Source organism: Pangasianodon hypophthalmus, chromosome 6 (assembly GCF_027358585.1).
Source record: "Pangasianodon hypophthalmus isolate fPanHyp1 chromosome 6, fPanHyp1.pri, whole genome shotgun sequence".
Lineage (NCBI taxonomy): Eukaryota > Metazoa > Chordata > Actinopteri > Siluriformes > Pangasiidae > Pangasianodon > Pangasianodon hypophthalmus.
This window is the reverse complement of record NC_069715.1, coordinates 23,304,783-23,331,251: the sequence shown is the minus strand read 5'-3', so window position 1 is coordinate 23,331,251 and position 26,469 is coordinate 23,304,783. Positions and strand designations below refer to the sequence as shown.

At 39.1% G+C, this 26,469-nt stretch overlaps 1 protein-coding gene across 2 annotated transcripts in view; it reads right to left on the bottom strand.

The window, feature by feature from the left end:
* LOC113526573 (F-BAR and double SH3 domains protein 2) overlaps positions 1 to 26,469 on the bottom strand; it is a 95,198-nt gene that overhangs the window by 47,433 nt on the left and 21,296 nt on the right. For both annotated transcript variants that reach the window (XM_026913749.3, XM_026913750.3), the window contains exon 3: positions 24,705 to 24,750. In XM_026913749.3, coding sequence (XP_026769550.3) covers positions 24,705 to 24,750 — 46 coding nt within the window. The remainder of the gene's footprint in view (positions 1 to 24,704; positions 24,751 to 26,469) is intronic.

Sequence of the window (26,469 nt, the reverse complement as noted above, 5' to 3'; positions counted from 1 at the left end):
CTTAATAGGTTCAAAAACTCTGTATACTCTGCTGCATACTATATGCATTTTATAGAAAGACAGGCTGATGTGCGTGTACATTAATTTTTACATTCAGACTAATCCATACAGAATACTTTTTATTCAAAAAGTTGAAAAAGTCTTGCTCAAGAATCCAACAGGTAAACTCAAATTTCTTTGACTGACACAAAGGTGTTCACTTGCCTTTTCATAATAATCAATCACAACTGCTGCAAACAAATGAATGTTACTGGCCAAAAAATGTTATAGTTTATCCTTTAAGGTCTCAGCTTAAGTAGTATTATGTAGGGAATAAAACATAACATGGTGTGCTGTTATAGAAATATAGAAATAATGCTACAGTAGCATGATCGTTTACCACTCTGAATTTGATTATTTTCCAATAACAGCATGTCAATATTTATTTTACTCCTCTTTATACTATAGCAGTTTGCCAACAATTATAATTTTTCCTTTATTAGTGAATAACATGTTGTGCTTTTTAACTGTTTATAGTTACATCCAATGTTATGGATTATCCACCAGACAAGTTCCTGTTATCAGTTACGTTATAGCAGATATAAACAATTGTTTGCTCCACAAACTCTGTTAATAAGCCAAAAAAACAGCCCACAGCTTGTTACCGAGAAAAACAGAAATTGCAAAGTCCTCAGTCGTGAAGATTTCCATAGAGGATAACTTACTGACTGTTACAAAATGTGATATTCGAGACTTCCATAAATGTTAAATAAATGTCTCATTACAGAGAACTTCACCATATCAACAAATACATGTCTTTAATACGTTATTTAAATTCATATATTATTAGCCTTAGATTATGAGGCGCATCTATCATACAAGCTCCTGTGAATGAGTTGTTATGGCCATAGAAACGATAACATATTAGAAAGAACACATTAATATAAACCTGTGATTTGAGTTAAAACTGCCACTACTGTCTGAGCTGTGCAGTTATAGAAAATTACCTCAACACCTCCTGACCAATCAGAATCGAGAACTCAACAGCGCTGTGGTATAAAATCCGCTAATAATTTGGCAGATACTTTAATCCAAGAAGAAGACAAACCAAGCTTGAAGCTGACTAGTCATGGGTTTAATGGACTTCCTAAAGGTCCCAAGAGTGGCTGTCGGGCAGTTCTGAGATTTGAGGTGTAAGGACACGCTGAAAGGATGCAAAAACTGAAGAACTGATGCCGAATACGTCAGTCCTTGCTCACTGAAGCGCTACTTTAAAGCAATGTCAGTTATTGATGATCTGTTGCCCAGCTGTATCACCTGTCACTGGCTATAACAGATCTGTCTATACATCACAAAGCGTAATTACAAACTAAATTAACAGCTGTCAAGCCATTATTGAATGTGTACATTGGATACTTGGGTGCTTCCATCCTATGCAACATTCTACTCCATGGTGTTCTGTGATGGACTGGTGTCACATCTAAGGTGTATTTTGGCCTTATGACCAGAGTTCCTGGGATAGACTCCGGATGTATTGCAACCCTGATGAGGATAAAGTGGTTACTGATAAATGAATGAATGAATGAATGAATTTTTATTTGTTGGGGCTGGAGAATTAATTCCATAGGCTTTACCACACACTATAATTAATGACATGTTTGAAGCACCTTGTGTATCTCCCTCTGGAAGCTTCCTGCTTCATCCCTTGATTCCTATGACTGCATTCAAGGACTAAATACATTCTTAATGATGATGTTTTTCTCATTTCAAAGCCACTGAGATAAAAGATTTAGGACTGAGTAGTCAAGGAGGCTGGTTCAGGAGAGCTGACCATCTGGAAGTCCCAAGGATCAGTTTGGCTTTATGTGTTTATTGTGTATAAATGTGAAAGTCATCAACATATTACTCAACTCAACATCATAGCAAAATATCACAAGTTAGAATCAAGCATAAAATTGCAAAACCGGAAATAACCTGCTTTCACAATCTCACACGCCCCTCTAGAGAATTTCACCTGACACTTTATTTGACCTTCATAACATTCATAGGTTCTGAAACAAACAGTACATAAAACCTAATGTACCGGTTCCCAGCCCTGGTCCTGGAGTACCACCTGTCCTGCACATTTTAGTGTTCTCCTTGATCTTACACCCATGGGGTACTCCAGGACCAGTGTTGGGAGCCTGTGGTTTAATGTAACCTAATGTTTTGATACAAACCTTTCTTAAATACTCCATCTTTCCTTTATAAAAATTGGTTATGGACTCATCATGAAGGTCCAATGCAAGTACCCTTCAAATAGTATTGCCAAATTTCATGTACATAAAGTGACAAAAGGCAGTCACACTCTCCACTGCTCCCTATCCACTCTCAGAGGCAACTTCTCTCGGATTCTATTCCTACACCAGACCTTTTCACTCGTAAAACATCAATCAGCACAGACCAGACTTTCAGAGGATAAGAGCACTGAAATAGATAGCTGATAATAAAGAGTGTATGTGTGATAGAAATGCGTATTGACTTTGGCCCTGTGATTATGCTGGCTCAGCTGACCTGAGGCAGAAATGAAGGAGCGAGAGACAGAGAGCCAGACGGTTTATGCTTTTTCAGCAATAACCTAGACAAGATAGAAACAATAGGATGTCAGGACTTCCTGTACAAGCTAATGGACACAGACCCACTTATCATATCCAATAAGCACAAATCTGTGTGTGTGAGCTACAGAATTTAACCCTTCGATGGGTTCTGGCACACTGTAACAACAGAGAGTCAGTCAGTCAATCAGTCATTCATTTAGGGGCATTTATTACTTGCTTGGTGGCCCAACAAACAAAGTTCTTAAAGCGATGTAACAAAAGAGAACGTGGTAGAGCTAGCCACATAACTTAGCTCTATGTGAGAAATGAAACCACTCCCTATTCCCTATAATATAGAGAATATACAGGATTATATGCTTTTCCTAACACAAAAATGACCTAACCATTTAAAGAATACTGTTTAAAAAAATACAAATTATTACTAGAATAATGAGAGTTGCCTTCTTTAAAGTGTATACATGTGACGCTGCCTTAAATTTAGACAAAATTACATCTCTTAGAAGACAGCCATGCTTACACTTTTTTTATTGGGACTCAAAAGTACCTAGATAGCTTCATCACAAATGTAACAATATTTTGGGGCTCCCATGATAACAATATTGTGTATTTTTAAAGGAAAAAATCCACCCTGAATGACTTGCATTTTGTAAATAAATTCTGAATTGACTTTTTTGGACATGTTGGTCTATTTTCACTTTTTCTATTTAAACAGTTTCCTATATTACCCACAGTGCTGTTTAACTACTGGTCATAGTGAAGAAAGTGATGCAACAGTACTTTATTCAACTACTGGTCATAGTGAAGAAAGTGATGCAGCAGTGCTTTATTCCCTTAGACTGTCCAGCTCTCTCACCTCTTCATCAGTACAATCTTCCTAAACACTCAGTTCTAAGCTTCAGCTATCATGCCAGTGCCGTGTTAACGTCATCGGGCTTGACATCTTGGACATGTCTAACGAGCTGAGCAGAGTCTTTGTCATAACAACGCAACTATGTTGTATAGATGCATTGCATTCTGGAACTCTGAGTTTAGCATTTGCTGTCTCCACACCTTCTATGCTGGATATCTCATTAATGTGACCCTGAACATCAGTGGAAAATGGTGAGTGAGAAGAGAACAGACAAACAGGAGGGTGAAAACTTCAGATCAAAAGAAATGATGGTGGAGGTATAGAGAGTTAACAACAGGGACAAAGTGAGAGACACAAAAGTAGACAGCTGACCCAGCACGCCAGACAGCATTTACAATATTTAACTGAGCTGCACTGTCGTAACTTAATGTTTTTCAGTTCCTTTCTCTTTAAAATGATAAATGATAAGACAACGTGCAGATTTTATGTTCATATTAGGATGAACGCTAGCATTTTTTTCCCCAAGAGGACAGCATGGTGGATAAAAAAAATACAGAATCATGCCTAAAATAAGAGCTACCTCTGTAAAATTAAACCACCTCAAAAAAGTCAATTCCCTTTAGCTATCTCTCCCATTTGGCTTTTATATTGGAACATTTTCCACTGTTAAAGCACAGCCCAGGCCTTCAGAACCCATAGTTTGTATAAATTTACTCTGTTCCCTCCTACACAGGCTTCCCTTTGTGCTTGGTTTTCTCTCTCTCTGAGTGGGTCGGTTTCAAGAACCACCCGAGACCAGCCCATGGCTGGGCACAATAAGGGCATTGAATGGGCACTGACTTGGCACTGAGCTATAACAAAGCTTCCAAAAGGCAGGTCTGGTAGCACCCAGGCCTGTCGCTGTGCTCATTCAGTTCAGTGGACGCTCTTATTCTAGAGAAAGAGAGTGACACACGGCCATGGAACTGGATGGAGAGGTGGAGGAACCTTCAGTGGTTTTGGCCCCAATGCCATTCGTCTCACCCGCAGCAGCACTTGGCCAAGGGGTGGAAAGTGCAAAAATGGAGGGCAGCCACTGAAAGAGATGATTTATGTAGTGTGCAAAGTTTGATGGACTGAAACTAAATTGGTGAGGAGACCCCTGCATGTGCACTACCATTTCAGCTGGAATGAATTCAACTGGTATCTCTTGAAACTTTTTTTTTTGGTCTAGTGACTTTTGGGAATGTTAGAAGAACAAATAGTTCAGAAAGTGGTCGATTCAGATGTTTATTTTTACTACAATACCTCCTATTCTTGCCCTGACCTTTTGAACAATACTCCACCAAGTGTAGGCCACTCTGTATTGACTAACATGGTCTCCCATGCACTGCTGTCTCACTGAGGGTGAAGCACACTGAGGATCGAAACAAAACAGTACACACTTAATGTAAAACTCAGAATGTCCTACATGGTATTTCAGGACTTGGCAGTGTTTTTTGTGGACATGGATTCTGGTTGACAGATTATCTGGAATATAATGATGTTGTCATCGCAATAACAAGCCCAATTTACTCATATCTTCTTACAAAATAAAGCTAGGGCTATAGCTAAGAGTGAACAATATATCCTCTATGATCTAAACACTTTGCTCACCATTAACACAGCACAGTACTCCTTACTGCTCCAGTTGCCTTAGGGTCTTAGGTTTAAGAGTACAGACAACATGGAAAAAAATGACAACATGGCATGAAGAGCCCAAGGCAGAGGAGATCTGGATTAGGTTAGCATGCCTGTGTTAAAGAGAGTGTGAAAGAGAGAGAGAGAGAGAGAGAGAGAGAGGAAGGACGCTATCCACTAAGCCATATGGGTTCCATGTGTATGGTGTAAATGGGGGTTTAGGCCACTCTGGTGAAGATCCAGTTACAATGTGGTTCTGATGAGTGTCTTTGTATCCAATACCATCTTCTCATGCATTATCCATGGTTTTTGTAGCTCTTGAAAGGGAAATGCTCAGACCAAGAGGGTCAGTTGAGCCCCCAGGCTCCATAGCTGCCATATGCTGAATGTTCCTTTCGTGAAAGAGGACAGAAAGACTGTTCCTCTTATGTTCATGATGAAAGAGATGTTTGCAGAGCTTGGGCTGTCTTCACTACAAGTGATTTTCTGGTGATGGTAAATGGGTTTTGGGTGTAGATGGTTCGAGGGCTTTACAGCATGTCATAACCCAGCATTAAATAGAGCGCTAAATTGCTCACTCATTGCTTAACACTGGCAGATACTGAAGAGATACTGCGGTGGTGGGTGAGGAATTTCTGGCACACATCATTTTCTGGCATACGCTGAGAAAAGATTTGCAGTCTTTTCCACAGAAAGGTAGTTTAAGAATAAGATGTTAAAACTATTCATGTTAAGTGGTATGTTTGCTGCGAAATGCAGTGGGGATGCCTCCATCTCTGGTCCTTCTTGTTACAAATTTGTATGCCTGAAATTCCCTTAAATTATACTTCAAACAGAAATGAAGCTATTGAAGAAAAACTATTTCAGACATTTGACCTTGATATGACTTTGACCCTGTTTGAATGGATTCCAAAATCAGTTAATCTGCTGGCTACAATAATAATTACATATAAATCCTACAATCATTCAACCATTTGTTCATAAGATATCGCACTAACGAGAATCTCACACTTGGTGGCAGAGGCATAAAAATATATGCATAATCACAAAGAAGGCCTGAAACTCTGTCCAGAATGGGCCTCAAAACAGTGACAGGGTACAACAGGAACAACAGACAAACAACAGAAGAAGCAAAAACAGTATAAACAAAACATTGTTATGCTTTATGTGCTTGAAGTATTGGGAGCATTTTCATCAAATGTAGCATGTCTGTATATTTCAGACCTAGCAACACACTAAAATAGAAACTTGTCCACAAAAAAGACCAGATCCCAAAAGACAAGCAGTGCAACATAATGTACACAATCCAGTGCAGTAAGCAATACACAGGGAAACAAACTACTTTAAATAGACATTACATCAGTCTACCAACTTCTCACGGACAAGTTTGTACATGTGCTGAACTGCAAATACAGTTAGTTCAAAAGAGGACTAAAGGAAGATCATTCATTTATTCATTCATCTTCAGTAACTGCTTTATCCTGGTCAGGGGTGAAGTGAAGCCAGAGCTGAATACAGTCTGGATGGGATGCCAGTCCATCACAGGGCACCATGTACCCATTCATTCACACACTTTATTCACACCTAGGTACAATTTAGCATAGCCAGTCCACCTAGTGGATTCATTTGAGGTTGAAGGAAACTGGAGAACCCACAGAAAACTCACACAGACACAGACAGAACATGTACAGAAACTTCACACAGACATTAACATGAGCTGAGGATTGAACTGGGGATCCCGGAGCTGTGAGATAGCAATGCTACCAACTGCACCACCATGCCGTCCCCTAAAGGAGGGTATCTATGTTAAATTGGCTCTGTGTAGGCCACTCGAGTTCTTCCACTCTTTAGTTCTAGTGAAGGGAGATCTTAATTCTACAGTGTACAAAGACATTCTAGACAATTGCGTGCATTTGCCTTTGTAGAAACAGTTTGGGGAAGGCACACATACTTTTAACACATACTCTCTGAAGACCATCTACCATCTAATTATAACGTTATTTTAATGCTTACCACAACACTTTTACATCAGTTCACACCTTTGGAGTCTATTTAAAGTCAGTCTCATGACATCATAGATGTGAATGACAAACAATAGTTAAATGCCATGGATTTTCCAACAATCGTGTGAATTCATAAATGATGAAATATCTTCAAGATTAAAAATTAAGGTTTCGGGGAAAACCTGGGGAACAAATAAATTGAGCTCTACTGACTTGGGGACTTTTTGGTTTGTGGACTAATGGTTTTTCTTGGCAGCCCTGAGACAAAGCAGAATGAGGTTGTGTTTAGGGTCAGCGTGACTCAGGGGTGTGTATTAAGGATGGGAACAGGGCGGGTTCTGGGATGGGCCAGTCTCAGATTCATCTCCTCTCTTTCTTTCTCTTTCCACTTTCTTTACCATTTTGGACATACTGCGTCTGGACACAGGGCGAAAGTGACCAAAGCCTTATTCTCAACTTTCACCCCTTAACCTGTAACCTCTTGACCTGCATTTATATTAACCCTACTGAGAAGGTCAAACAGACACAATGGAGACAGATAAGGAGGACATAGCTCGGGTCAAGAACCATATCATTTACATATTGCAAGCACTCAATTCTAGTCCATCGCCAGATTCACAGAGAGAAGTTCACTGTGGTGTAATGGATACCAAGTTTTCATTGTGTTTTTGGCAAGTATGCTCACTTTGTTCTCTCCCTCTTGGCCCTTCTAAAAGCAGTTACAACTTGTAACCTCCATCGTTGATGATCTGATACACTACACAGAGCCTCTAGCAAGTTCAGCCAACATCTCTAGCCTGTAATGATTCATCTACAAAGCTGGGGTGACTATGGTAGAAGAGTTTAATGGAGCTGTGGTGTACTATAACACTATTAACGACAGTGTCAGGTTCGCAAATGAGACAGTGCAGAAAATCCACAGCAGCAATTTTACACGCTATCTCTTATAAATACAACACAGCAAGGGAAAAAAGCCTGATTTTGTTGAAGTACTTTCTATGGAGGCAATATTAAAGCAAACACAATGTAGACTTTAGTGCACAGGGAACTGACACACATGGCCTTAAGATGACCTTCCGAAAAGACGCATCCCTTTTTGCCTTCACACATCACCCCTTAACAAGACACTGTGTCAGCTGCTTCTGAGGCAACAGCCTCTTTCCCACCCAAGTTCTGATTTTGTCACCACCGGTTTGGCTGGTGGGGGTTAAAATACATTTTAAAATGGTTTCTTTTAAAAACGACTTTCATCAATAGTTTATATTAAGTTACACCTAGCTTAAGTTACACTTAGCTAGTTACAAGTTTGTAGGGCAACAGATGCTCGGTTATATTTCTCTGCATTAGAAACAGGGTTATTTTTCTGATGATACAGATTATCAGAGAACTGAGACATCATACAACCCACACCATAGGACTGACACATAGAATTTACTGAATCAAATTATTTAAAATGTGTTGATTCCCCACATTACACCTCATCTGAAATCTTGATTTTATTGTTGCTTGTCAGAATGTCAGAAGCACCACAGGAAATGAAGTCATTTGTCAAATTGTCACTTGTGAACACAGAATGAGAAACAGAGCACTTGTTTGTTAACTCAACCGATGACCTGTAGTACATCTATAAAAATACGAGAACCAGACCACACAAATGAAGTCAGAGAGCAAAGAATGCCAAATATATAGACTGAAATTGACATGCAGAGACACAAGACAAACAAACAGTGGATGTGACGTTGTTGTCAACTGTCTTATTTATGGTGTACACTGGACAGATTAATAAAAAAAATGACAAAAAATACTTATTTGGGTACCACAACATCAATAATCTGCAAGGAGCATAGTATTGGAAGTTTAGCCTGTCTACTTTTTGTAGTCTCACTGAGGAATGCTAGGATACACTTCTCTCCTGCCTACGTGGAGGTATGTCTGGCCTATGCAGCTGGCTCCACTGTGTTTAGGTCTAATGTGTTTTGTGGTCTTTAAAGGGCCATTATCAGGTCTGGCACCCACTCACTAAACACACACACACACACACACACACACATACACACACACATGCATGCATCATGGTTGAGGACCTAGCAATACCTGCTCTATATCAGCTTCATAAAGTGCACCACTCAATTCTTCAAGTGGAGGAAGCAATTGCTGAAGTTGTGCCTAAGTAATTCTTGGAAAAACGTTGCCATTGGAGACACCTAATCAAGCTGTTGGCCTCCATCACTTGAAAGGAGGTTTGAAATCATAAAGCTGGTTTTACACTGTGTGATTTCAATGAGTTTTTTTTTTTTAAACATTATTACTTGTCACACTGTACAAGATGATCCCATTATTATACAATATCTTGGCCGAGTTCTATAACAGACTGTGCGATGATAAGTTTTCTATGTCCAGATTATATGATGAAGATCCTCTAACGACAGACCTATGATTAAAGAAAATTACTATGTTCTGCTTATGTCATTAATCGATGTGATCTAGACTGGTGAAGAGAATGGGGTGGCACAGACAGAAAAATTCTTCAAAGTGAACTTGACGTAATAAGGATATTTTTTCTATTCGTCAGCTTATTTTGTTTACATTTCACCATTGCCACTACCGTACCGGTAGCTGTCCTGTGAGTTTGGCAGAATGCTATGCCGTCCTCCTATTGGTGGCTTTTAGACAAGTGTTGTAGCAGTGGTCATACTCTGAGATTTTTAATCAAACGTTTCTGACACTGACAGAACATTTTGGTCAGCTTTCTTTGGTCACAATTTCACCAAATTGGCAAGCACCGTTAAGCATGTCACATTTTGCAATCTATGACCACTGATCTCAACTCATGATCAAAGAATTCTTTTGTAATGTTGGAATTTTTTTTTTCTGTGACAACAAAATAGAGCCGAAAATAATACAGTACAAACCAGGCTTAAGAAGCAAAATGTCTGCAAAACAATTGGTTCAGATCTCCTCTCCCCTTCCATGTTGAAGCAGTGCATAGGCCAAATAGCCTTAGTGTTCATATCTAATCAATCTCCGGAACTGTATTATTCCGACCTGTTTCAAGACCTCCAACATCATGCGGTGGAATGATTACAGACCAGCCGCTCTAACATCAGTAGTAATGAAGATGTTTGAGCTACTCATTCTCATCTCACAAATGCAACCAAAGACGTCCTTGACCCCCTGAAGTTCAACTACATACCCAATAAATCAGTCAACCACGTATTAAACATATGCCTACAATTCATTCACCAGCATCTCGACACTGTTGGCACATACATGAGAATCTTGTTGACTTCAGCTCAGCCTTCAACATGATCATTCCAGAGCTACTGGACAAGAAACTCGCTCAGTTCATTCTGCCAAACTCCATCTGCCAAAGTATCACAGACTTCCTGACAGACAGACAGCAGAATGTGCGGTTTGGCAAAACATGTCAGACTCTGTAACTCTTGGGACCAGCACACCCCAGGAATCTCCCTTTTTCTTCTCCCTATACAACAATGACTTTACTATCCATCAGTGACACCACACTTTTAGGCCTCATATCCAACAATGATCAGTCCATAGGCAGACTGGAAGTGGAACAACTGTCAGCCTGGTTCTGTCACAATCACCTACAAAAATTCAATTTCCCCCAAACACTCTTGGTGCAGTTCCACACAGCAATCATCGACTCCATCCTGATCTCCTCCTTAACTGTCTGGTTTGGTGCTCAGGCCAAAGGCAAACTGCAGCGCATCAACTGTTCTTCCGAAAAATTATCGGGTGTAGCCTGCCTTCCAACCGAGGCCTGTTGGAGGCCTGTTCCTGAATAAGGAAACACGCATGGAGGATCATTTCAGACCCTTCCCATCCTGGCCACTGCCTATTTGAGTGATTAAGATCTGGAAAGCGCTTCAGAGCAGGTCAGACAAAAGCAGCACAACACACAAAAAGCTACAGACAGCAGCTCTCATTAACAGCTCTGAATAGAGCACTCTGTCACACCTGTGTAATTGCACTGTGCACTTTTGAGTTTTTTTTTTTAATAATGCGAATATGTGAGTCCATGAAACACCTTGCACAGACAGCTGTACATACCCTGTACTTTTAGTTAGTTCAAGGCATTTACATTTTATATACATATTTGCTATTACTCTGTGACTGTCTTTGTCTTCCTCTGTTCCACTGTCTTCATGCATTTTCAGTTCTCTCACTTTCTCTTCACTTCACTACCCATTCATTTTTCATTCCTCAACTCCAACACTCTGAGACAATTAAGTGCAATTCATGACCTCAACTAAAGAAGACAGTTTCCGAGTCACAATAAAAGGCTCGAACTTCAACCCAGTATTGACATCATCCTATTACACACTTGTGAGTCACTGTGTTCTCATCCATACTAGAGCCAGGCACACACCCACCCTGATAACTATCACCAACGCTTATACGCATACACAGCAGACAAAGAGGAATTTGGGTTGACTTAGCATAAATGGACTGTATTTTAATAAACATCAGTATTTGGGTCAAGGGTTTCTCATCCACAAACATTAGAAGTGGTTAGTAAATGGGATTATAAAGATGTTCATCTGACGGTCCAAAAGTAATGACACTCCTTAGGTAACTGAAGAAACATCTTCACAATTATAAAAGTCTAGTTGCCTTCATTTATTACTACTAGGCAACGTGTGTCAAGTTTTCCACCGAACAAATGTAAAAGAATCTGAAATGACACAATGTGCGTCCAAATACGTGATCAACACTCTGATGTATTAAAGATACAATTAAAGCAGTCTGTGATTTATGTGATTTATGATCATATTCAGAAATGTTTTGATGTGATACAATGCAGGACGGTACTATTTGAATTTTTAAATTTTTTTAAATTAAAAAAGAGCAAGCTCTCAAGTGACGCAACCACCGTCGGGAAGTTTGAAACCTGACGATGCCACAGCCATTCGTAGTCAGTAGTGTATGGAGCAAAACTGGCTGTGCTCCCTGGGTGGGAGGGATGTCATATTCTCTATCTCCTGTCAATCAGCGTGCCACTAACCAAGTCTGGGAGCTCAAGTATGTGGAAGAGGGCAAACAGCACCTTGCTCTGAATGTCTTATGCTGCTCTGTTGCACTACATGATCAACCAGAGGTTGGCTTGATGTGTGTCAAAGGAAGCATGTGTTAGCCATCACCCTCCCCAGCTGGTAGAAATTGTGTGACAGGGGAGAGTTAGCTAGTTGGTGGGAACTGACAAGACCAAATTGGGGAGAAAATGTGAGGAAAAAGCTTTCATGGGGAAAGGTATGCATTGAGAATCACAGAAAGGGAAACATTAATACAAAAAATTACTGTGACTGTGGTTTAGGACCTTTCAAATTTATTTGCCCATCTTTTGCCCAAAACACAGTGGCAGTGCCGCTGTATCATAAATGTAGTTACTGATACACCAGTAATAATCAATGTTTATACTCCTTACTGTGTGTAACTGGTATCTCAATAACAAAGTCCGACTGTTAAACTAAAACCTAATCTAAAGTCATTTCCCATTCAGTGTAATGTTTAGGGAGTGAGGGGATTCCTCTCAGGAATTCCTCCCCCTGTATGAACTCTAATTAGATCCAAAGAATTAAACATGCAACTTTTGCTTTATTAGAGAGTTTCAGTCTTCATTCAAAGTAGACCATTCCCTCCCAAAGCATGCTTTGTTTCTTCATTCTCTACATGCTCTCAGCAGGTGGAGCTGGACTTAGCCTGTGCATGCTCATGGAGATGGATATATTTTTTAATTCTCTCTGATTTCCAGCATGTGTTTGTCTCCGTGCCAGACTGTGCTGCTCTCTCTGTCTCCGAGTCCCACTGTGGCTACATATTCATGAGTGCCATCAACAGACAAAGACCAGACTTGAGTAAACTTGTACCCAGAGCATTGCATTCCTGTAAACACACATGCACAGAGAGACATGCACATACCCACAGACAGAATTCAATAATGATGCTGTCATGGACAGACCCACATTTAGCAAAACACTATATTCTCAGGTTCATCACAGAGGAGGCTAAAATATTACAACTGCCATTATTAATGAAGCTGAAAGACATCTCTCTCCATCTAAATCATATATAATCAATTTATTCATTACTGGGGGGACGTGAAAGCCAGTCTGATTTGTTCTGGACAGGTGGCCGAGACGACCAGTGGCCCAAAGAGCCCGCCCACAAAGGCCCTAAAGACGATTATGCAAATAGAAGAGCTTTCGCTCAGACTTTCCCAGGAAGGGGAGGAGGAGAGGGAGAAATGTGTGTGCGTGTGTGTGTGTGTACTTGTACTGGGGGCTGCTGCAGCAGTGCGGATGTCGAGACGATCGTGCCACACCATGCAAGAGCTCTGTCTACTGCTGTGGATCCAGTACATTGTAACACATTACAGGAGTCTGCTGCCAAGAGACTGTTTTATTTCATCAATTATCAGGAATAAACTTTCACCAAAGTGTGTTCTTACTGAAGAATAGTTTACTAACAGAGTCAATATCAATAGCAGTTAATAGCGAATGAATTTCATATCATCATAATTATAACAATTATAAATTTCCGACTTGTACAATTACTGACTGACCACATTGTCAGTACTTTTCAGTTGTACAGAAATTCATATTTCTGGACATATGTTTGTTAAGTATTGTCGCTGGAGGACGTCTGGAATGGTTAAGTCCAATTTGCACAGGATAAGTAATCTCTGCATAAATTACGAAGCTAGGAGTGTCTACACAATGTATGCAAAAAAAGCAAGAAATACAAAAGTAGAAGAAAGTGACTTGTTTTTATGGCTAAGTACCCCATTTACAAACCAGACTCTATTCCTACACAAACACATATCTTTAATGCAAGCTGAATTCTTTCACCTTTATTGTAAATGCTTCTCATAGGGAGCATATCTGCATAAGATTGATCAATACTAAGCTACACGGGCATAACCTGTATGTATGCTATACCTATGATAGGATAACAAAAATTTACTAAAGCTGCCAGAAGTGTCACTTCTCTGACAAGTCCTTTTGGTCTTCTATATTTAGTTTATTACTTCTATATTTAGTTTAATCCTCGACGCTGTAATTGTAAAACATCACATCTTGAACATGCCTACAAATAACAAAGTTGTAAGCATCTAGAGACCTGCCATCAATTTCTTTCTAGTACAAATGCTCAGCGTTTCTATAAGATATGAATATATGTCTGGCCATTGCAGACTAGACCACCACTTTGGATCATTTAGCCACAGTCAGGACGCCAAGCCATACAGATCTAGAGTTACACCATTTAAAAGTGGACGTTTAGCTGATTAGCACTCTGTCTTTTAGTGGTAATCCATAATAATAAAAAATGGATAAAATTTTAGCTAATGCCAATCCGATTCCTAAATAAAATTCAGTCAGATTATAACCAAGTCACATCAGGTTGCTAGGCTACTCTTAGGTCTTTCTGCAACCAGGTTGCATGTGCATCGCTTCTTGTTTATAAACACCAAAGGGGTCTATTCGATGACCTTTGCCCATCAATAAACGTCCTCTGCTTGACGGCTACATTACCGTGCATTCCCAGGCAGGGTAAAAATAGCATTAATAGATAATATTGCCATGTTTCACCTCCCTTTCCTCCCACCTCCAGCTACCAACAAGCAAAAATGCTGAGCTTATTTTATTCAGAAACATGCCATACTATGGAATAAAAAAGTGTTATGATTTCTTGTTCATAGTCATAACGATTGTGTGATAATACAATGTGGCCTTCGTGTGAGCAACTTGTGAACTCGGACCGGTCGGAAAATTTCAAAGTAAATACTCCAAGAGTGAGTCACGCACACACAAACTCTGAACCTTGTAAACATTATGACTCTAACTAAATGTAGCATTATTTCTTTACTGAAGAAGGTGCACTCTAAATCTTCAGTAATTTGCACTATACATCTCCTTCTTGACAAATTTTGCTGTGATTTCGAGATAAAGTGCATCCAAGACTCCTTATTTTGGATAAACAAGAATAGCATGTGTCCTTATCAGAGAGGGTAATCCCATAATTCTGTTCACCAAACCAACCTTGACTAATGTATAATTATACAAGGTAAGGTTTGTGAAATCTTTAAAGAAGGGATTTGGGGGAGAAACATTACATTATAATATCATAAACTGTGATAATAGGTTTGATAATAGTAATGAAATGAAAATTGTCAGAATTTCTTTAGCAGTTAAAACAACATATCTGTCATTTAAATTACACTCTTGAATAACTGAAAACAAATCAGACAATAATAATAGTGAACTTTTGCTCATATGATTATGCCCTATAGATATACACTGTCTGCCCATGCTGCCCTCAAATCAGCGTCTTTACGATCGACTTCCCAACAGAGGAGGCTCGTCTGAGTGTCACAACACTTTAAATACTGGGGTCAAAGTGGCATCATCGTAAAAAGAGATTTAATTACCGTACAATAAACTTGGCTATGAGGTGAACAGAAACACAGGGGTGAGACAAAAAGTGAGACAGACTGGGAGAGACGGACAGGCAGAGACATATGCAAAGCATTGCATTGATTTACTCTTCACATTGAAGTAGACACAGCAATATAAAAGCAAAATAAAAGCTTTTCTCTGTCTTCAAAAGACGTGGATTACTGTGACGTCTTAATACTGTGGGTCAATGCTCCATCAACACATACGCAATATTAACTCACTGACAGCCGAGTCCTGGATAAATTAGGTCAAAAGCAGAGAAACAACAGCTAAACTAGCTGACATATGACATATAACATAGGCATGATACAAGCAATACAATGAGAAAGTAATTTTCCTTTCTATCAAATCCTTATTTCAACGACAGTGGATTTTTATAATTAAAATGTTACATAAGTTACACATAAGTTAAGTAAGGAGTTACTGTTACTGCCAAGAAGTTGATAATTTTCCTGAAGTGTTTTAATTCCTTTTATACCAAAGCAATTTGCCCACAATTTTTATTTATTAAATTTCCAACACACTTTTTATCCATTAATAGTTATGTTAATTGTTGTGGTACGTCTGTGAAACAAGTTGTTTCCTCACTGCATCTTTTTCCCTCTACTAAAACAGCTTGTCATGTTACTGTGAAACTGCTAAATTCTCTGACCTGAAGAGTTGGTACAACTTTACCTCTGACTGATATAAAGCATTGACACTGGAGACTCCTTCCAAAAATGCTAAATAAATGCTTCATCACAGAAATTTACATCATATCAACAATAACATACATTTCTAAAATCTGTTAATGTGGAGCGTCCACCATACAAAGCCCTGTGAGTTCGCTGTTACTATAGAAACAATAACCAATTAATGAACACATTCATATTAACTCGTTTAAACACGAAATGCTTCTTAACTTCTTTAAATACGAGGGTCCCTAGAGGACTAGTGGTTAGGCCACAGTGCTCTCACCGCTGCAGCCTAGGCTCGATTCCCGGCCAGGGAACTGACCCCAGGGTTGCATGCAACAGTGCACTCTCAGTGGCGGTCCCAAGTCCGAATAAAATTGGGGAGGTTTGCATCAGGAAGGGCGTCTGGCATAAAAACTGTGCCAAATCAAATATGCGGACCAATGACCCACAGTGGCGACCCCTAACGTGATCAGCCAAAAGAGGAACAACAACTTGCCTTTAAATGTGAACTACTGACAGAGCTGCTGTTATAGAAAATTAATCAACACCTTCTGACCAATCAGAATCGAGAATTCAACAGCACTGTGGTATAAACACTGATAAAGTTAAGTCTGACACACGTCTGTTGAGAATTGCAAAATATCTACATGGTGTGTGTTTTTTGGTTTCCCTAACTTCAATCACCTACTTATACAAGTACCAAAAAAAAAAAAAAAAAAAAAAAAGAAAAACAAAACACCCCAGAACATACAGTATGTTAGGAATGATTACTATTATCCAGCTCTACTAATCTCCACATCAAAAACATAAGAGCAATCGAAAACCTTAAACTACAAGCAACTGCTTGTTTAATGTGCCATCATTTCTGATCAACTACAGAGAATCACCGTATTTTCTATAATTATACTCCTACTCAGTCCATATGTACTGCTCTGACGTTTAAAAGAGTAGAAATACTGGAACGTTTTTAGAGTCGAAGTCAAGAGTATGACTCGGCAATATATATCTTCTGAGTACAATGGTATGCAGTTTTCTACCCACACTGGGAAAATCCTACATAATGTGTCCTTAGTATAAATATACAGGGTGTCCCTTTTTTTAGCTAAATGTCTTCCAAAATTTTTCATACTTCTTTTACATGAGACCACATGAGAAGTGAACATCCACGAACATCCACTGACGAAGACACTGACGAAGGCACAACCGACGTGGTGCTGGCATACATAGTCCCCTGTGTATGGAGACTTTTGGGACACGCTGTAGAATAACGTTCTCTCTAGAACCTTATAATATTCATCTTATCCTGCTGAACATGGCCGAAAAGCACCTGTCTGCATGCCAAGACATGACCTAAGCCCTAACTGTTTTTGTTTACAAACACCAAAGGGGTCTATAATACAAATTCTACATACATAGCTAAGTCTGAAATAAGTAAAAGGTGGAAGGTGAATATCCACGACAACACCTCAGAACGTCTTTAAAAACCACATGCATGTACATCATAAACTGAAAAGAAGTCAGTAAGAGCGTGCAAAGACGACTCCATCTCTCAGGGAGGGGAGGGAGAGTCAAGACACCACTAATTAAGAATGTCTGCCTGGTGTTCAGACACTGGGAACTGTGTGACTGTGTGTTTATGAGACCTGTGTGTTTATGAGACTACGTGTTTATTAGATGTACGTGTTTATGAGACGAAAGTTTAGGAATGCCAACTGCGTATCGACTTGATGGTGGCACGCAGACACATATGGCAGTCATGCTGTGTTAATTCAGTCTCATTTCCCAGTGTCCTTTTTTCTGTCTGTCTCTCCACAATTCTCAAATAATATGTCTGAAAGAATGTACTGTATTACCATATTTTTGGACAATGGGTCGCTCCGGAGTACAAGATGCATTCCCTAGAGGAAAAAAATCTATAAATGTTGGATTAATGTTGCTGAAAGTTTTATGTTTCATAATATCTGTACTTGCCTAAAACTTCAGAGACTCCCATCAGTTATGGATTTATGTTCTGTCCTGCTATTGTTGTTGTATTAGCGCTGTATTACAGTCCTGCATCTTTTTTAAGTTTATCCTTACCAAGAACATGTAATTAACTTATACGTAACTTTTGTTTGTCTGATCATTACACCTACAATAATGCTAATTTCTGCTTGGCTATAGGATTTTAATGTTATGTTAGCTAACAGCAGTGTGTCACCAATTCCTGGTACCAAGCTCCATGTGCTTTTTGTTTTTGTCATGTGCCTTTGTTTTGGTTCTATTCCTGTCTCCACCTCTGTTCTGTCATTGGTTTGTTCCCCTAATGTGTGCACCTGTTCTGTGTTTAGCCATTAATTACCCTATCTATTTCTATTTGTACCCTGCTGTCTCTTTGTCTTGTTGCAAAGTTTTATTGTGCATTTTTGTATCTGTACTTTTCGAGCCTTGTTTTCCAAGTTCTGTTTTCTTGTTACTTCCTGCTGTTGCTTGTTTTAGACTTCGAGTATGGAATATCCTAGTTTGTTTCTGTGTGCCTATGTATTTGAACCTGCTATGCATTCTGACAGCGATTCATGGATCGCCCTAAATAAATATCACACCGAGCACCTGCACTTCACACATCGCATGTTACACAGTGTACCCTTCCCTCCACCAAATGCTAACTGGTGAAGTAGCACAGCTGCCGTAAATGCATTAACAAATGGAGATGACAATTAGACTTGTGCAAAAAAAATAATATATATGTCAGTTTATTGTATAAGCCACAGCCCATGTTAGAATGTGTCTTGTAGTTTGGAAATTATATTGTTCTGTTTGTATCTTCTTGCATTCTGACAGGCACACGCTATTCTGCCAATTCTTAATCTGCTTGTCACATCTGACAATAAAAGGTTTCTCCTTCTGTTTCTATTGTCCTCACATACAGCGTGAAAGCAGAAGCATGCCACCGAATGAAAAGGACAAAAGGAGAAAAAGAGGGGAAAAAAGACCCTAAATCCTCTCTATGCAGCATTCACTAACACTGACATTCTTGGAGAACTGGAGCTCAAGGAATATCATTCTTCCTTCTGCATTTCTGTCTCTCTTCCATATCCTTAGCTGTCTTTGTCTCTAGCTCTTTCTTTCTCCCCTCAACACTGCCTTCACCTCTTTCTTTTTCCTCACACTTCACCCTCCCTGTCTATTTTCATCCCTTCTTGACCCAGTCTCTCTTTCCTCCCTGCCTCCTCTTCCTATCTCACTCTCTCTTGCTTCTTTGCTTACTCGTTTTGACTCCCTCTCTCTCTATTACCTCACCTCTATCTCTATTATTCTTTCTCCCCCTTACTCCACACAGATGAACAACAGAGCTGCAAGATGCCGGAAAAATATTCACTGTCAAACAGTCGAAGGAAATTCAGTACTTCCACCATCCTGCAGCTTCTCTCTCTCTCTCTCTCCCTCTCAGGGATGGAGGGGATGCGGCGGGAGTGAGAGGGGTAAGGCACGTTGCTATGCAACCATTTTCACACGGGGTTTAGCTGATAATTCTGGTGTGAAGGTCCTGAATACCTGCGCTATAATTTCTTTGCTTAACCCCTCCCCTATACACACACGCTGGTTTTTCTACCTTTCCATTGACTATTATTACTGTACCTAAAAGCCCATGGAACACCAAAACCCTAACATCAGAAATGAATACATTTTTACATTTTAATTTTAATTTAAATACAAACAAAAACAAAAAATCTGCATTTGTTTGTGAAAATAAATCTGTTTTCTTTATGGGGACCTGCCAAATGTCCTCACAAGGTCAAAAATGTCTTCCTATTATGTAGACATTTGGTCTTTGCAAAGGGTGAAAAAAACTGTTAAGACATACACACACATACACACATTCACACACACACAGTGACACACTGGCACAGTTTTCATTGGCATTCCTAACCAGTGTGTTGTGTCTTCCTCCCTCTTTGTTGTAGGACAGTGTTTAATGCAAGACATGTTCATATGTTTAGTATGCACACACACACACACATGTTTATCTTACTATCCTTGTGAGGACCTTGGGTTGATTGCATTAACATAATTATTAATGCAGCTAATTAATGCCATGCCTACACCTAAATCTAACTCTAGACTTAACCTTAGTAACCAGGAATTCTTTTAGGTATCTTAGTTTTTTAAATAAAAGCTGCAGTTTTTGTATAAAAAATGCAGTTTTCCTTGTTGGATCCAGCCAAATGTCCTCACAGTTATCAGATACTCCTATGGGGACATTTGATCCCCACCAAGATATAGACCATGCCCATACTCACACAACACACACACACACACACACACACAAGTGATGCGACCAGTGGGGAGCCAATCAGATCTTAGTTGAGGCCACACCAGGCCCCTTCCCCCTCTATTCAAAAACAAGAGTTGCTCTGTTCATCCTAGAAAACAATGTTTATTTGTGTGGACAGCTGTTTAACGGGAAAACAGCATTATTGCCAAACCCTGAGAGGCCGAGAAAGCCTTGAACCCTGACAAGATGATGGTCTCAGCAACCTCATCCAAACCTTATGGCAACTGCATCAAATCCCATCCCTTTCACCTGGTCTCTGCTGTTTCTCTTGCTGCCGAGGCACTGAGTGTCAAGCTGCTTTGCATCTCTTCATGGTTTTTCATGCAACACAGTGGCTAAGTGTGTTTACTAAAAAAAAAAGACACTATTAGAGCAAAACAGATACGCTAGTCATGTGATGTGTTATGTACAAGGTATAAAGGCTAATACTCTAATCTGATACACTGACTCAGATACTGTATGTTGCAAAGTATTATGGAACATGGTAAAAATAAAGCATGTGACTAATCCTTGGCTCTTTGTCAATACCGAGAATGTAAAGAATGGACATGAACTCACGATGAGATTCATGCTTTTAGTGTCACATGGTATGACACGCAGCAAAGTTATCCCAGTGCTAATAATACAACCCTAAGTTTACTAACAATGCTAACTTAGCTAACAGTAGGCAGCTATCTAACACATAGCTAGCAAATGAGCAAATGCTGAACAGCTTAATTTCTCAGGTCTCATGTAAGTTAGTATAAAGATAACATTGACTTAGTGATAATGCTACCACAGGAATTTGCTGTTAGCTAGGTAACCTGAATAACTGCAGCCTGCTCCTGACAAAAATAAAAACAAGCTCAAGCATATCGGTACAGTTTATACCAAATGACCAAATATTTGAAGGGTGCATTACCCATTTCTCACCATGTTTTTTTTTTATTATTATTATTATTTTTTAGAAACAGATTTCACTGAACTGTTTGGTGAACATAGAAGAGGTGTAAACTGTAAAAGTTATCATTATGTTCCTTCACTAAATTATGGGTCTTTCAATTCGTTCTCATTCTCAATATTTGGGTAAAATCAAGAACACTGCTTTATTAAAAGTTACATTCTTTAATATTGGAATTGAACTTATAGAACTTATACAATATTAAGTGAAAACAAAAACAAACGCATAGAGAGAAACATTTGTTTACATCCTCCAGACATGAAGCCCCAAGTTCAGGGTCAAAGGCCGAGCTCTCCACAGCTCTGAAAGGAAGTTTATTACCCCTTTTCCGAATAAATAATAACGGCTCCTTTATTTTGAGCATCTGCAGCCGCTAACAATGCTCTTTAATGAGAAGAGTTATAAACAGGCTGCGCTTAATTACACCTCAAATCCACCAAACTGTCATCTGCACATGGCTTCAGCTGGCCCTCCATCTGACATTTCTGTGTATGTGTGTGTGTGTGTGTGTGTTCTGATTTGTGGGCCCTCATGGCAGTTACATTTATGACTGTGCCCTATTGTGTGTGTGTGTGTGTGTTTGTGTGTGAACGGATGCATGGTAGTATTTCTCTACTGCAGTGATGCCAGGTGTTGGTTAGAGATCTGAACTAGAGCCAAGATCAACCCACTGTCATTACTGGGAACACACACACACACACACACACACACACACACACAAACGCACACACAAACATTCAGTCAGGCATTCAAATACGCATAAGAGAACACTCGTGATTGTAATCTGATGGGTTAGTAATCTGAGGGAATATAATCTCTGTGGCAGCATTTATTCTAGACGCTCTGAGTTGCTCTGCATAAAGTACATCAATTATATAATACAGCACAATGTACAACAGATACAATATCATTTTCTGGTACACTTTTAAAAATATTGGCAGTACCCATGCATGCCATTAAAGATAAGGGTGCCTAAGCAGACAGCATTACTGTGCTCCCCAGATAAAGTCTTTTATCAGCCCCATTCGAAAGGCACCATAAGACCTGCTATATTCCATGTTGGAGTTTCATGAATTGCAGAGCATAAAAATATCATACACTGTGATAAAATATCCCATGCCAAGTTTGTGTGTAGTCCCACTGGTAGCTGTTTACAAAAAACAGATTTTTATTAAAGTTTATTTTTATTAAAGTTTTATTCCTTAATTATTCACTGAATATAGGAATAAACTCAGTGGACTCACAATCACTTCTAGAAGGAATAATACTGCTTGACGATTATTACAGTTTCCTAATGAGTGTACTCTCTGACAAACACTCACATGAGCAGCATGACAAAAGGGAAATGATTACAGTCAAAACAGCTCCCTATCCTGAACCAAATCCAGGATATACAATACATCCAGCCATGAACCATTGAACGTACGCATTAATCACAGGGATAAATCATTTGTTTGTATATATTTTGAAAGATAAATTGCCTGTTAAAGCTTCTGGGCCTTGCATTTCAATGATTTTGCACTTCAAAGCTGACAAAGCCTTTTTCCTATTTACTCCATCAATTTAATCTATCCCAGAGGTGATTAAACACATGCTAATCTGTGACCTTCCCAAATCCGAGGTCTGTAACAGGAAGTCATCTTAATATTTTAACAACTCCATTTTCCCTATTATTCCAGGACATCATTTAAAGGAGGCTTTGGCACGCACTGTAAGTCATAAATACCTATATGGCAGCTATAAAGACATCAATGAGCTTCTACAGTAGACGCTATTGGAAGTTAATGCTAATAAACCAGAAATCAGCTCATATGCTGTTGCTCGGTACAACCTGATGCCAGGCAATCTTACAGGCAGGGCTCTGAAACCACAAAATGACAAACACTGCTCTGGTGGTTTGGTAAATTGCACAGTATTGATCTGTTGTTAATGAATTGTTCTTCACATGGAAGTTAGATTCTAATTAGTGGTCTGTTATTAATAGCCATTTTTAGGTTTTTTTTTACTGTCATGTTGGAATGATGTGTTTCAAAAAGATCTCTGTGATTAAGTCAGAAGCGAATAAAGGATTTCAAGTGACAATGTTAAAACATGATCACAAACATGATCCTTGTAAAGGAAGACATTACAGAAAATCAGTATAGTCTCCTGGAGCCATGGCAGAGGTCAAGTCAATGTAATTGGCTCTGATCCTTGACTTCCATTTCGGAAATTGATATAACTTACTCATACACACACAGAAATACGGGGCAATACAGTCATACATACTGCCATACAGACAAAATACATACCCAAAAAGAAGCACATATAAAGCCATTATGCAAATTGCCTCTCATATACACACAAAATGATCTCAACATTCACATGAAATGCTCTCAAATCCAAATCAAATACTCTCACTTTCACCACGTTCACTCTCACATTTACATAAAACTCTGACTTTTAAAATATTTTAATTTTCATATTCACCACTTTACCTCATAAATTCACATTCAGTACATTCATGTTCATCAATTTACCTCATAAATTTACATAAAATACTCCAACATTCACCACTTTACTTATCACATTTACATAAAATATTCTCACATTAACCACATTCATCACACATTTACAAAAATACTTGCACATTTGCCACTTCACCTCATACATTTACAAAAACAGTCTCATATTCACCACTTTACCCCATACCTCTAAATAAAACACTCATATTTGCCACTTTACCTCATACATTCACGTAAAACACTTGTATTCGCCATTTGACCTCATACATTCACGTAAAACACTTGTATTTGCCACTTTACCTCATACTTTTACATATACAGTCTCACATTCGCCACTTTACCTCATACATTTACAAAAAAACCCTCTCACTTTCACTACTTTACCTCATACATTTACATAAAATGCTCTCACATTCACCACTTTACCTCATACATTTACATAAAACAGTCTCACATTCGCCACTTTACCTCATACATTTACATAAAACAGTCTCACATTCACCACTTTACCTCATACATTTACATAAAATGCTCTCACATTCACCACTTTACCTCATACATTTACATAAAATGCTCTCATATTATCCACTTTCCCTCTCTGATTCCCATACACGCAAAAGCTCAAAATTGTTGAAGTGGCAGCTGAGAGATAAAGTTAAAAAAACAACAAAAAACCCACATCACACATTGTGTATCTTACCTGTGCATACTCCCTCTCCAGTGTGGCCTTCTTCTGACTGTATGTCCTGTTAAAGAAAACAAAATAATTCTTATTAAACTAAGAATCATGCAAATACCCCTGTAGACCAACGTTATGTTCCCTCCCTCAGAATTTACTCCACTTAATCCCTGCCCTCCAACCACCCAGAGCCATTTGTCTCTTTCACTCTGTCTCACACTCTCAGGCGACAGCAACCTTACACTCCGGCTTGATGAGCAACAGAGGAAACATTCAGATGAGCGTTTTATTAGTGTTTGGTGTTTGCCAACTAGCCAGAAGGCAGGACAGGAGGTAGTAAAAAAAAATAATAATAAAGCAGCTGCGGTAATGAAGAGCAGATGAGAAACAAAGAAGGTGTTGGGACCCCCACTTTGTTTGAAAGAATTCTGGACTTTAAAACATATGGAGTTTTGAATATGGAGTTTACTAAAAAATGAAGAAAAAGCGATAAACTGTGACAGGTTTGCAAATTTTGTAGGCGTTTCACGTATTCAAGTCTCTTATTAGGGCAAAAAGCAGCTTTTTTTTTTTTTTTTTTGAGTATTATGTGAGTATTGTGTGTTATGTGCACATGAGTATTATGTGTAAAATGCATCTTGGGAGAGACCTTGAGCTTTTTTAAATCAGCATTGCTACCCATATAATATTGCTTATAAAGTTGCTCTAATGGTTCTTAATTTTTAAGACACAGGAAAATGTTTTCATTATGGAAACATTAAACAAAAAAGGAACTTGATAAGCCTGGTTTACACCAGTTATTAACATGCATCTCAGTTATGAGATCATAAGAGATCACACACAGATGTAGGTGTGGAGGGAGACAACATTAGGAGGGGAATTAACTGCTCCTTCCAATCATGTCTGCTCAAAGCATGCTGCTGTTTTCACTTTTTTCACTCGTTTTTTTTTTTTATTTTTATATTAATTATTTTTGATACCATAGTTTAAATTTATAGGAAACTAGTTTCTGTCAAATATTTTAACCCTCATGCACAGGAGAAGAGTGGGACATGTCGTGCCAACAGTCTGTGTTGTGTTTTATGCAATGTTCTCATGTTAAGAATGGTAAGAAGCATTTTAACAGCCGATGGAGATTTTATTAATATGATGTGTGCATCAGGGATGGCATGGTGGCGAAGTCGGTGGCTGGGCGTTTCGGAAGTACCTTCCACATGATAAGGGCAAACGTGGCAACACCAGTGACGAAGCAGCAATGTGGCCTATAGGCGTCCATGAGCACGACTGAATGTGGTCTGTGCACTGACCACTTGTGATCTGATCATGCAAGAAGTGCATGTTAATACAGGATGTAAGCAGGGCCATAGAGAGTCTGCTAGCTAGTTAATTTTATGTTAGCACTCACTTGCTAAATTGCTGCCCTTCTGTAAATTAAAAATTTCACAGAAATGTTTTACCATTTAAGCATTAAACATCAGGATCATGTATTGGGTAAGTCTTCTCAGTTAAATAAAATCCCACAGGCATGTAGGAAAGCCTGGTACCTCCCTATCAGGGGCAGTGTGTGTGTGTGTTCAAAGCAATACTGTACATTTGAGAGTGGACTTGGTTAAATTGGCTCTTATACAAGACAGGAATTTCCGCAGTGACTCCTGCTTGAAACCCCAGTGAACCCCGTTATCAGCTGAATGAGTGCTGGACTGATTCCAAAACATGGTTTTGGGCTTACATAGTTTGATGGGGCCGCAAGAAGAGGTGGGGGGTATGTTCATGGCATATCGCACAC